The 12,586-nt window shown below is 43.8% G+C and overlaps 2 protein-coding genes across 3 annotated transcripts in view; one reads left to right on the forward strand and one right to left on the reverse strand.

The window, feature by feature from the left end:
- Positions 1-6,352, reverse strand: part of scara5 (scavenger receptor class A, member 5 (putative)) — a 51,745-nt gene extending 45,393 nt beyond the window's left edge. Inside the window, 2 exon segments of the mRNA XM_053445373.1 lie at positions 1,071-1,190; positions 6,008-6,352. Coding sequence (XP_053301348.1) covers positions 1,071-1,182 — 112 coding nt within the window. The 5' untranslated portion in view covers positions 1,183-1,190; positions 6,008-6,352.
- A 469-nt stretch (positions 6,353-6,821) lies between these two features.
- On the forward strand, positions 6,822-12,233 carry LOC128460140 (sterile alpha motif domain-containing protein 12). 2 transcript variants are annotated; one of them, XM_053445191.1, is made up of 4 exons: positions 6,822-6,950; positions 10,057-10,181; positions 10,257-10,397; positions 10,946-12,233. In XM_053445191.1, exons 2-4 carry the CDS (start codon positions 10,061-10,063, stop codon positions 10,960-10,962), a joined length of 279 nt encoding a protein of 92 aa, XP_053301166.1. In that variant the 5' UTR covers positions 6,822-6,950; positions 10,057-10,060; the 3' UTR covers positions 10,963-12,233. The 2 variants fall into 2 exon arrangements, with proteins under 2 accessions (XP_053301166.1, XP_053301167.1); XM_053445192.1 differs by lacking the exon at positions 6,822-6,950 and adding an exon at positions 6,954-7,056.
- The last annotated feature ends 353 nt before the right edge of the window (positions 12,234-12,586 follow it).

The raw sequence follows: 12,586 nt of genomic DNA on the forward strand, positions 1-12,586 counted from the left end.
GGATTTCCTTTCTGAGGGTGTTGTCCACATCTTGCACCGTTTGGACAAAGAATTCAATAATCATTAGAGTCGAGGATTATCCGGCTCGGAGGATTTATTTTACCAGTAAACTTGGAGGAGCCCCCCCCCCCCCAACAAAGTTTGACCCATTTGAACACTGGGTTGGTTTCCAGCAGTTCCAGTGTGAGTCAGGTGCTGGCGGAGTCCGTGCATCAGTCCGAGTGTCTCTGGTGAGTTTTGTGGATTTACAAGGGGCAGAGCCTTGTTCCTCCATCTCCATCTTTCCAAATGAAAGACACATGGGGCCTGGCAACTTCACCAGATTCCATAAAGAAGTCCGGCACTGTCTCTGTTATTGACGAGTTATTGTGACATTAGTGTGCCCCCCCCCCCCCTCCCCCCCCGAAACAACAACTCTACTTCAACTAAGTTTGACATATCCTGAATTTGAATTATGATGCACTAGTCAGACCATGGTGAGCTTAGTGGTTCGTGGTTTTGTCCAGGATGGAACTCTCAGAGAAACCCACTTTGTTTTCCTTGTCTCTCCGCTGCACCCCCCCCCCCCCCCCCCCACCATGAACCCAGCTGCTCGGCGAGGGGGGGTGGAATATCTCCTCTAATTGTCTGAGGTGTGAAAATAAAATGTCCCAGCTTTAGTAGAGTTGGACGTGGACAGTCTTTTTCCCTGATGTGTGTGAGGGGCATCGTCCAAGTTCCATTAAAGCGTCAACAAGTTCTCCAGTTGTGTGTGTCCACTAAGTCTTTCCCACCAAACTCACAGAGCCCTGGGTCGAAACCCGAGAACGCCACACGGTCAACTGTGGATTCGTTCAGCTGCACCGACACACACTCACACACACAGACACACACACACTATATCACACACACACTATATCACACACACACACACAGATGTTGCTCCTGGACATTCCATAGATGATCATAGTGAGAGAGAGCGAATGCCAAGCCCCTATGTGTGTGTCCGTGTAGTGCAGATAGGTGTTTGTGTACTTGTCTCTTCCTGAAGATCCATCAGTATCTGTGTCCGTCTCATTTGTCCTCCTTACCTTCGTCACACAGGTTGAGTTTGGACAAGTTGTGTCCATCGTAGGCCTCTTCGTATATGGAGCCGCTGTCTCTCTCCTCGTATGTGCTCAGGTACATGGCCTTGTTCTCCATCTCCGCCCCTAGTGAACAGGGAAGACACAGCGTGAACCTCACAATGTCTCATTCAGGACAAAAGACACTGTCACGTCCCCTCATACCCTCTGAGTCTCTTAGTAGACGGAGAGTATGAAAAAGGCAATTGCAGCAATGTGAAAAAACAGAACAAGACACATACTTTACTATCACACCTATTCATAAACTTTGGTTCGTGGACGACCCGCTCTACCCCCTGAGTCATGAGGTCAGTGTTTGACTGTGTCCTAGCCCAGTCCTGAACATGAGGGTCATGTTTTGGGTCAGAGGTTGGTTAAGTACTAAGTCTGTGGTTGGTTAAGGGTTTATCTGAGATCTGAGAGGGTCCTCACAGGTGCAGGAGTTCAAATGCATATGTTTTTACATCGCTGTCCTCTACTGCTGTGAATCCGCTGAGGGAGCTTTGACTGGATGAGCTCCAATGCAACACACACACACACACATACAGACACACAAAGATGGCGATCTTAGCTAAACAAACAGAAGGGGAAATCCCTCTGGTGTGAGGATTGTGGCCATCATCCCTACACCAGCGTTGTGAGATTTGTTTCTGGACGTGGTTTGTGATTTTGCCGCATTAAGAATAGTGGAAAGTGTTGGGTCACGGGCCATGAACCAGAAATTCACCCTCTGTAACAACCGGGCCTTGAGCCACAGTGTGGAAGATGCGTTGGCTTCTCTTATAATACAAACTCAAACTCCACATCATTAGGCCTGTCAGCAGCACTTTTTTGGAGACCACAGTTCCCATGGTAGGGTTTGAATGGCAGCCTGAACAGACAACTATCCACCAGAGGTGTAAATCTACATCAAACAACATCTTATCTTATCTGCTCTTATCTGCAGCGTATCTCCAGGTGGTCCAGGGTCAGTTGGGATATAAAACCCCTCTGCGGTGTTCTGCAGGGTTTGACCCGGGGGTCTCATCCCCAGCTCAATGTGTCTGGAATCCCTTCAGAAGGAATCTTCAAAGGTCCAAACCGAATTATCTGCACGGGTCAATTCAACTCCAGACTTCTCTCAGATGTCCGGGCTTCTCATCCTGACCCTCAAAGTGGCCACAGACTGAAGGAGGAGGGAGGATTATGCCACCTTCACATCATAAAAGATGTAAGAGATGAGAGAAAACAAGCATTGTGTACTTCTAAATGTTGGTTTTGTTCTGTTGATTGATTAAACACTAGATTCATTGAATTTAGGTTTAATTACTTGAATCCTGGACTTTTCTGGGTGTTGAAGTTTGAACTGGAAGATATCAGAAACACACTGAGTCGGATATATGGGCTCAGGAATGAAATTATAACCCTTTTTTGAACAATAGCTGGAATCTAGCAAGAATTCTGCCGGGAATTTCTCATGATGCATTTCAGGTACAGTTCTGAAAAGTCCCTTCCAGCCGTTATCTTAGACTTTGGGGTTGTAGGAGTCGCAGTTTGAAAGAGGTGGGCTGCACCACCTGCACCACCTTGCTGCCCACGTGAAAATTGTGCAAATCTCAAATTAATCTCACACTTAAAATCGATTAAATCTGCTAAAAGAAGAAAGTCAGCCAATGCACACTTGCAGATATCGATGACTCATGAAAACACAACAAACTGCAGCTCCGGAACCAGAACTCGATCTGAAGCAGCTGTGATGTGTGCGTCTCAGGTGTTTAACCCTCACAGAACAATGGAGACATGGAGAGTGAAGCACGTTCTGACAGATTGGGCTGCGGCAGGATTCCAACTCGTCCTGCTGTCGAGTCCCGGGGCCAAATAGACGCATAAATCCAAACGGAAACATTTCCTGAGAGAGAGGAGAGTTGCTCAGGAGTCACTTATCATCAGGAGAAGTGGATCCACCTCCAACACGTGGCTGACAGCCTCATCCAGCAGGTGCAGAGCCGCTGATGAGTCGCTGGTTGAGAGTCTGGAGCACAAACTCCAACGTAGCTCAATTTTCAATTACAAGCAGATTGAATTTCGCATCTTTATTTGTAGAGAATTTAACCGGTAACGAATCAGTTTGCCTCATTTACTGCTTTTACGTCACATAACCTCGCCGCCATATTTACTCCGAGTCGACCATGTTTGCCCTCCTGGTTACCACAGGGTTTCCCACGCCACGCACGCTGCAAACCAAATATGAGCTAAGAACAAATAGATGAGACTCATGACACAAGACGTCTCCGAGGGGTAAAATCAAATCTGCTGCAGTCAGCATTTTGTTTGGTGTTTAAACTCCCAGGAGCCCCCGGTGGCAGATCTGTGCGTGTTTGACAAAGTCGTTAAAAAGAGCTCAGTCTAGACTTTCTCATTACGGAGCGGACGGAGGGGTCAGTTGGACATTTAGACCGAAAGCTGGGCAGGAACCATTAGGGCTGCTAGGAGATCCCACCAAAAAAACCCTCCATACCCAAATGTGTGTGTTTGTGTGTGTGTGTGTGTGTGTGGCTGTGTCTACACTGTGTGTGTGTGCATTCATGAGGTGAGTTATCTTCTAATTACACAGAGTTTGGTGGGATATAACGCTCTTTCATCACGCACTGGGTCGCTCCCCCGCTGCCCGGTGCCAGCGGAGGACGGTGGGAAAGAGGAGCAGCTCCGACCTCACAAAGCGATGAGTCACCGCCTGATCTCGTTATCTACACAACCGTGAACACGATGATAGAAACGCCCGTGAGAGAATGAGAAAACTGGATTAGATTGTATATTGTGTGTGTGTGAATTAAAGGGCGTGTTCACTCAAAAAACACAAGTTCGGTTAAATTTTCATGTTTCCATTAAGTTTGGTTTAATTTAGTTTATCCTGATATTTGCATTAAGAGCCATGAACGTCTGTGCACTGCCCACATGAGTCTTTTTCACTCATCCATGTTTGCATCAGAACAAACAGCGAAGAAGCGTTTTCAATCAGCCGTTACTCATAGATCCTGGATTCACTTGAACCAGATTGAAATGAGACTGAACTCTTACTGGAAGTGGATCTTACTTCTTCCTTCATCCCTCAAAAGACCTGGAGGCTTTTCCTTCACGGAGCTCCGTCCAAAAACTACAAACAGCTCGAGAGCCAACGAGCCAAGAAGAGTCAACGCTGCACGAGAGACAAAGTCCGATCAACTATCTGACACACATCTGACACATCTGGCTTTGGGAGATCACTGACATCTTTCATATTGGCAAATGTGTTGAAACATCTGTATCAGTCAGGACTGGAATAAAGTCGACAACAAGTCAACGGAGTCTTGTTCTCGTGATTGCTATCCGAGTTCCTACAAGTTTGATTTGAGAACTTTCTAAGACACTTAGATAAGAAGGATTAGCAGAGTCCCAGAATTACTCACACTTCCTCATAATCAAAGATGAGGTGAAGTAGCCTACTGGAGAATAAACCTTGAAAACGATAGGCTACCTCTCAAACAACTGACCCAGGGTGTCTGTTGACCATCAGTGATCAGATCCATGTTGGTCTTGTTTGTAGTTTTATCACAGTGAGATAGTTTCTGTATCTTTGAGAAAGAACTACAACACATGGTCACATGACAAACTATGCCCCCAAAACAAGAAATTAACTTTAACATAGTTCAATGACTTTTTAAGGCTTAAATTTAAGATTATCAAAGTTTTTTCAGACCCCGCGGGAAACTTTCTCCCCTTAACCATCATCGCTAAGGGGAGAAAACCTACAACACACACTGCTCTGAATATATTCTGAAGAATGATTCGGGAAGCAAATTTCATCGGTGGTCGACTCAGCATCACATCTTCTACTATTTTTACGATCTTGTCTCATTAAACTGTAAAAAAAAGTTTTGCTGGTAGCCGCTGAGGAGACGCTGGAGATTCACTCAGCGAGAGAAGGAAACAATTATCTCGTCATGTGTCACCGAGTCCAACAAATCTGCCCCCAGCCGAGCAGCCCATTGTCTGCCAGGTCAGAGGGAAGCAGCGCCTGTGTGTGGTCCCCGCTGAAAATATGACATTTGAACAACAAGGCTGAGCAGAACAGGCTGTGAAGACATAACGTTGGCTGTGTACTGAGTAGAAAACTGTCTCAAAGGTTTGTTGAGAAGTCACAGCTTCACCGAGCTGGTGTCTTTTACCCTGTTATTGGCCGTTTACAATAAAAACTCTAATTACGTCAGAGTCTTACGTCTCATTATTGACCCATAAAAGCTCACAAGTGGTTTTTTTTTACGGCCTCTAAACTTGGCTTAGTGTCAGGCGCTCTCTGTCTATACATAGCAAACATCCCATGTCATCGCTCAGTCATCCATGTGCCACATTAACCCATTTCTCTCCCGGTTGGTTAAACTCAGAGGTTAAAGGCTCCTTCACCCGTGACCGATGAAACACAAAGCGGTAATTTTCCTCCGGATGAGTTCCATTAAATTTTTACTATGACAGCCCAATGGCTCCGCTCCAAAAAGCTACACGCAGATTGAAATTCAACCTAACTGGGAGGAAAATGAACACCTGTCAAACCAGTGTGACACCAGAAAAGGTCAAACCGTGTGTGACCCCCGACAATAAACCATGTGGTGCTTTTACACTGGTGGCTCCTGCTGGGTTTTTAACAAGTGCTGCACAAACCTGTTCACACTCCATTCATCAGGGTGTTAATCACTTCACTCATTCTCAACAAATGCATCTATCTATGCAACTGTTTTTATATATATTAATAAAGATTAGATATGATTAATAATAAGAAATAGGCCATTATTCAGCACAGAATTATGATCCACTCTTCACCACTAAGCAGGTGCACGTTCATTCACATGCACAGTGCACGTTCCACTCCTTTGGAAGTTCTCCTCTCTCACCTGGTCTGCTGTCAAATGGATGAGGAATTAAAAAGTTTAAAAAAAAAAAAAAAATCACAGCTCCACGTTTCTCATAATTTCCCCCCCAGCAGAAGTTTGGTGTGTTCGCTGCAGCTCCAGCTTCCTCCCGCTCCTCCAGTCGAGCAGCTGTCACACAGTCATTCACAACCAGAGACACTGAGGCTGATCCAGAGTCTGTGAGAGTCCTGCAGCTCCGCAGTGAGGAGCCCACTCACACATGTGGAGTAATATACCCACAACACCGTCATGTGACCTTCACGGATCTGCAGCTGAGGACCGGTCGGTGTTGCGGAGCAGCTGCAGAACAAGCCGAGAGGAAACCTGAGGAACATCTGAGCCGCCTCGCTCCGACTGCGCCCCCTGGTGGCTCAACCGCACTGAATACAGTCAAGAGACACTGTTAAATGTGTTTATTTAGATGTTAAATAAACCATATGAGATAAATTAATGATGGTTTTGATATAACATGTATTACCCAATTTATTTCTGGTACTCCATCCAGCATTTTTTTAAATTTCAACCATTGTTTGTAGAAAACTTGTTTTTCTTCATTTGATTTGAATTAAAAGTGGTTTAATTTGTCATTGAACTATATTAATGTGACAGTTTGCTCTGGACAGATATTGTCAGTACCTCAGAGGTGTACTTTTTATTTCCCTACTCTGTGTACATTCAAGGAGCCTGTACTTTTCTACTTCTACTTGAGCAAATGTATACTTTTACTTCCTTGAGTCATATTTGTATGAGTGAAGAATGTGTGCACTTTTCCCCACAAGTGTTTTTTCACTGGATCTTTCACTGACAGATTTTCTGACAGGACATGAAGGCATCATGAGCAACGGTTCCGCGGGAGTGCGCATTGAGGATGTGTCGAGCGCGCGCCTCCGTAGTGGGCGGAGCCTGTAGGAACATACCTGGACAGGTAAGAGACGCCATTAACACATCATCATTAACAAAGACACAAGTTGTGAGTGATCTCGAACCTGGACCCGCGTTGTAAAGATGTGATTTTACAGCTGGAGTCTGGTGTGAGTGTTGTTGTTGAATGGAAATACACTGAACCGCTGGGTTCCTGTAAACAACTGGGTGTGGTGACACTGTCTTTCGCCAGACTCCATTCGAAATGCTGCTGTTTTTAAGCAGATGTACTTTTAACGCACAGGTCCAAACATGTTTTATACCAGGAAACGCGTTTTGGAGTTAGAGCTTGAATTCGGCTTTAGTTTGTCTAAGAGAAAACAAAGTTAAAACAAGTCAAATAAGTTTTTTTACCTTCACCTTTCAAGCATTAGTGATAAGGTGATATAGTATTCAGAATGCAGGGTAATTGTATAACGGATAATGATAATAAACTTTATTTGTAGTAAAGTTAAGCTATTAGTCCACTTTGATGAGTTCATGTTATTTTTACCGTTTGCTTAAAAGAGACACTAACTTTGGAATGTACATTTTCACATTATGATATATAGAAATGAGAAAAACTGATTTTATCATGTCAATGGAGAAAAGAAGATTAGATCTACATACAAATACTGTATTTTTTTAAACCTGATGAAGAGATGCTGTACTTCTACAAGACACCACAAGATGGCAGGATTACATCTTTGGATGAAGGACGACTGCTGAGTGAATATTATTCAGGTTTTTATGATTAGAGTTTATGGCTCAAGATCTGTAGAGAGATATGAAAGAGGAAAAGAACATTTAATCAACCTATAAAACACGACAGAATACAATGATTATGATAATAATAATTATAAAACTTTACTTCTCTAGCACTTATCTGAACAAGGTTACAACGTGCTTTACAAAAAACCTGGTAATAAAAAAAACACAGAATGAAACAAAACACAAGATATGAAGGATATCATAAAATAACACATTCAAAACAAACAACCAGTTAATAATCAGGTATTAAAAGTACGTCTCCATATACTGCTCGCTCATATTTGTCTTCTACTGTTGTTTTAATAGGACATTTTCTCATTTCTTTTAATCATAATTCGGCCAATCTCAAAGTGAATTTCAGCTTTTGTAAAGAAAGAAATAAGGACTCATCAGGTCGTGTATTATTGACTATAATGTAGAGCCCCCCCCCCCCCCCCCCCCCCCCCAGCCTCTGTGCCCAGTGTGATGACCACATATTGGATCTTGAGTCACTTTCAGGCCGAGAGAAAAACAAACATCCGACCGACAAAGTGTTTTTTAAGACACTGGTGGTAAAACCGTTTTCCTCTGACAGTGATATTGATGCGTTTCTGTTTACAACATGAAACACCCTTTGTTTTTATTTATCTGACCACTTCATAGCATTGGACTTCCCCCATTCACTTCACCTCCCTGGAGCTCCATAAAACCAGGAGCACAGAAGAAGAGCGGTGCAGGTGAAGAAGACGAGATTAGCAGTTGATCTTCACTTTGATTTGAACGGATCCATTTGGATTGAGTGTTAATCTTGAGTTAATAAGTCGCAGCTCAATAAAGAGACGAGTCCCCCATCACACAGGGAGACACTTGTCCAGCCCGCTAGCTGCTTGCATATTGCTTCTGTTTACAAGCCCTGCAGGTTCAGTGGTAACAGGGAAGATTGAACATAAATGAAATGGAAATAAGACGAGCTGCATATACAGTCACTGGAGATATGGACCCACTGGGAGCCCAGTTCGGGAGCTGTGTTGTTAAACACATTCTGTCCTCAAGGAAAAAAAAAAAAATGTACACAAAAAAACTGCAGGATTTTTTTTTTAAAGGTCTTCACTCTCCTCCGTGTCCGTTCCCCTGCAGGGACCTCGTTACTGCGCCGGCCAATCACGCCTGTCCTTTAATTAACACGGGGGGAAATTACAGTCTTATATTTATAACACCAATAAATCGACTGGCCTGGTGAAAAGGTCACATCAACAGCGTGCAGCCCGGTGAGGAGCCGGGTGGGAGCAGAGCCAAGCCGACCGGAGGCTGGAGGGTTAGACGAGTTTCTACAGCAGAACTTTGTTTTAGCTTTTGACCTCTGAGCGTTGGAGTTGTTTGGCTCAGTCTCGCTGCAGGAAGCCTTCAGTGGTGCTCGGGTTGTTTGTCAACGTGTTCAGCAGGTTGTCATGTTAATCTCCGGAAAATAGGTTTAGTCAGAGTAAGTAGCTGAGAGGAGGGGGGGGGTGATTTAATCCAGAGCGTCAAATATCAAGAGGATGTGATGTTTTTTTTAATGTGTGAGGGTCCTCAGCAGAAAACCGTCCTCGGCTCGTGGGCCTGGGGACAAGACACTGGGGACAAGACACTGGGGACAAGACACTGGGGACAAGACACTGGGGACAAGACACTGGGAACAAGACACTGGAGACAAGACACTGGGGACAAGACACTTGGGACAGGACACGGTCACAAGCTGCTGCAGAGGGACAGATTCTACTCTGGTGAACTTCAGTTAACAAATGATGCAGGATTTTAAATCAACACAGTTAAAGATTAGTGACACCACATATGAGAATATTTAGTTAATAAATATTAAATATTAAGAAAAATCCTGATGCTCAAATTCGTGCATTTATGGATTGAAAGACAAAATTTTGATAAATGAATTAGCGCTGAATTCACCAAAGTAATTTCTAAGATAAAGTTGAACAGAACAAGAGTCATGAAAATAGTTTAGCCAGATTTTCTCAACCACTTTATTTGGGAGTAAATGCATATTTAAATTTTTTGGGGTATTTTCATGAATCACATCATAATCAAACACCTCTTGAGTTTAACTAAGGAGGAACGAGAACAAACCTATGAAAATAAGAACCTGTAATAATCTGTGAAACCTCTTTGAAAACGTGGGTCGAGCTTCAAGCAGCACATGAACAGAGCGTTTCAGGCGAGTGGCAGTGAGAGATGTCACCTGAGATCACAGACGCAGATCTGGACGACTCATTTTTCCTCTATTGATTTTAGCGCGAGGCTCAGATGTCGCTGCTCCTAACACTGTGTTTGTGTGTGTGTTGTTGTTTACGCCTCCGTCTTGTCGGGTGTTGCTCATGTGGCTGCAGGCGGATGGACCTGTCAAAGCGAGTGTCGTTATGGACGTTGGAGGACGTGTTGGAGTGGGTGCAGGAGCAGTGTCCAGCCCACGTGGACACGCTGCAGAGAGCCGTCATCAAACACTCCATCTCAGGTACAACACGTGCTGGTGTTGAGATTAAGCCCCGGTTGCACTTTGGTTTACTTTTGTTTGTGAATGTATTTGCAGGCCGAGCGTTGCTGAGATTAAAGGATCATCACCTGGAGCTTCTCGGGGTGGAAGCCGAGGAGCAGCAGCAGGAGATCCTGCAGAACCTCCTCCTCCTCCGAGTCCGGGAGGAAATCAATGAACTCACTGACATCTGCTCTGGTGAGGACTTTGTCCTCGGGCTGCAGCAAACTGAGAAGAGAGTAGTTTTAATGTATGATAACTCTGCACCGAGAAGGAACAAAGTACAAGTGCTGGTGGAGTTTGAATTCACTCAAAACCCTAAAACTTTTGTTTATCTGTTCTTCCTCCAACTGTCAAAACCAAGGACTGTTTATTAAAATGGACGCCAAAATATCCTCAATACGGCTGCTGCCATCTTGGACACAATAGAACCATTTTCTTTTTAAAAGCATTTCATCAGAACATGTGATAAGAACGACTGAACATGGGAACATTTATTTAACGTGTGTTAGTTTGGTCCATGTCCCATCCACTAACATGGAGGGGGAGGTGATGTCCCTTACTGCAGCCAACCACCAGGGGGAACCAGATGTTCTGGGGAGCCGTCAGGTCGTCCATCTTTATAAACAGTCTATTATTATTATTTTAAATCTTACATATATCATGAAAACACATTTTAAATGTTACCACCTTTCATTTTCAATCAACGAGACACTCACATGTTTTTCTTCTCTTCTTCTCTCCAGACTGTTTCTCTTCGTAGCAGAAGATAAATCTCCGGACAAGAAATGCTGCTTACATTTTTTTTTATACATTTCCCTTCCATCCATTCATCCATGTGAAGGGGAAGAGAAACGCGGGAGTGAAAGAAAACAGAGAGAAGGTGAAAGGAGAGAAGAATCAATGAGGAATGGAGAGACTGAAACCTATTTCCTGTACGAAATCCGACCTGAGCAGACGGATGAGATTAGTTTTGGTCTTTTTCTCAGAAACACGATCATTAGTCTCTGTCTGTTTCTCTAAAGTGTAGTTTTTCCTTTCCAACCAAGTCAGATACTGTATTTGATGCACTGAATATGGAAAGACTTGTTTTTTTCAAAAAAAGCAAGATTGCCAGAAAATATCAGGACAAGAAACTGTCAGCAATGAAATCGGATGAAACCTTTTAGTTAAATTGGAAGCGTCTAGTATTTCCATCCATTATCTATACCACTTATCCTTATGAGGGCCGTGGGGGGGGGGGGAGTGGAGCTAACAATCCCAGCTGAGACAGGTCGCAAACTCCAAAGAGAAAGACTGCAGGTGAACTGGGAACCACTACTGAATAGTGAAGCTGGTATTTAGTTGATTTAAATCAAATCAAGGCCTGAAAATCATAAGAAAAAGACAAAATCCTTGTTCCTGTGATATCAGATATGAAAAAATCAGAAGAGGAGAATGTTCAGTTGAAGCCAGCGCTGATGTTGGTGGTTTTGGAAAAAAGGTTTCTGACCTGTGAGGTCAAATATATAAGTTCAATGGAGCCCTGGATTCTCATCTTCTGATTCTCATCTTGATTTTGATCACGTGTGCATGCTTTTACTTTCTTAATGAGAAAACCTGTAAAACACGTTTCTCTCTCCCAGCCGATGGTTTTACGATCCAGCTGCTGGTTTTTAACTCGACTCCATTTATCCGTCCTATCACAATGCAAACAGTGCATTATTTTTTATAGAGAAAATCCACTTATTCTCTGGAGTTTATGCTCTTTTGTGTTTTTTTTTTAGTGTCACTGTGAATCCTGTTTAAAACGGCTACAGCAGCATGTACTGGGGGGGAACTGATCATTTGTGAACGCCCATAATACAAGTGGTCCTAAAACTTTCAGACGCCATGTTCCCCCCGGCTCCCTCTCTTTACGATGCTGTCCTCCTTTTAGTGTGTTGTGGCATCAACACTGCTGCATTTGTGCTACATAAACAAAGTTGTGTTTTCACGGCACTGATACACTTTGGTCAGCTGAATAAAAAAAAAAGTGCTGCTTTGGCAAAACAATCCCGCCTGCTGAGCTTTTTTTCTTTCTTCTGATCATCTGTCTCTTTGGCAGATCCTCTCACCGACTCCAGTTGTTCTACTTTTGTGCGATCATCACTCATTTGTGTGTCGTTGTTCGGCTTCTACAGCTGCAGCCGCTCGTTCCCTCCGCAGCTCGGCTTCCTGTCGGGCTGGAGGGAGCTTCTCGCCACGTGGAAGGATCCAGCTCCTTAAAAACACTGAAGGTCATAACAATAAAAACATAAGTCGCCAAGTCCTGAGACTTTTATAGAGTTCGATTGACTCTTGTGCACCAGTGAGGATTCGACTGCTCCTTTAGCAAACTATGGGATGTCCCTGTGTCCGGATCCATG

The sequence above is a fragment of the Pleuronectes platessa genome, chromosome 17 (assembly GCF_947347685.1).
Source record: "Pleuronectes platessa chromosome 17, fPlePla1.1, whole genome shotgun sequence".
Classification (NCBI taxonomy): domain Eukaryota; kingdom Metazoa; phylum Chordata; class Actinopteri; order Pleuronectiformes; family Pleuronectidae; genus Pleuronectes; species Pleuronectes platessa.

Excerpts from the sequence above, each read along its gene's own strand:
- LOC128460140 (XM_053445191.1), top strand. The coding sequence starts at position 10,061 with ATGGACCTGTCAAAGCGAGTGTCGTTATGGACGTTGGAGGACGTGTTG. Across the intron at positions 10,182-10,256 it reads CATCAAACACTCCATCTCAG|GCCGAGCGTTGCTGAGATTA; the intron begins GTACAACACGTG and ends ATGTATTTGCAG.